General features: G+C 23.7%; 1 protein-coding gene across 1 annotated transcript in view; it reads right to left on the reverse strand.

Annotated features, from left to right (window-relative positions):
* cand_012400 (myosin head family protein) overlaps nt 1-27 on the reverse strand; it is a gene marked incomplete at both ends in the record, with an annotated part of 2,814 nt that extends 2,787 nt beyond the window's left edge. The window contains one exon of the mRNA XM_067211478.1: nt 1-27. This exon is cut by the window's left edge and continues 2,787 nt beyond it. Within this exon, the coding sequence (XP_067066997.1) occupies nt 1-27 (27 nt within the window).
* Between the last annotated feature and the right edge of the window lie 239 nt (nt 28-266).

A 266-nucleotide genomic window follows, 5' to 3' on the forward strand; every position in this document is an offset into this window, starting at 1 on the left:
AATTTTCAAATGTTTCTCTATATGCATAACCTCTTTGTAACAATAAAATAGCTTCCATTATTGATAAACTCTGTAACTGATCAACAACCATATCAGGCTCAATTAGATCAGCGACTTTTTTCTCATTAGGTTTTATACATCTAATAAATTGTGCACTTGTAGAATGTAATATATTTAATAATTCATCAATTGAAATTTTAAATATATTTGCAACAAATTTACCTTTAAGTTTATTTGAATTTATAATTTCAACATTTTCAAATGAT

This window comes from Cryptosporidium andersoni, assembly GCF_001865355.1.
Source record: "Cryptosporidium andersoni isolate 30847 chromosome Unknown contig_19, whole genome shotgun sequence".
NCBI lineage: Eukaryota > Apicomplexa > Conoidasida > Eucoccidiorida > Cryptosporidiidae > Cryptosporidium > Cryptosporidium andersoni.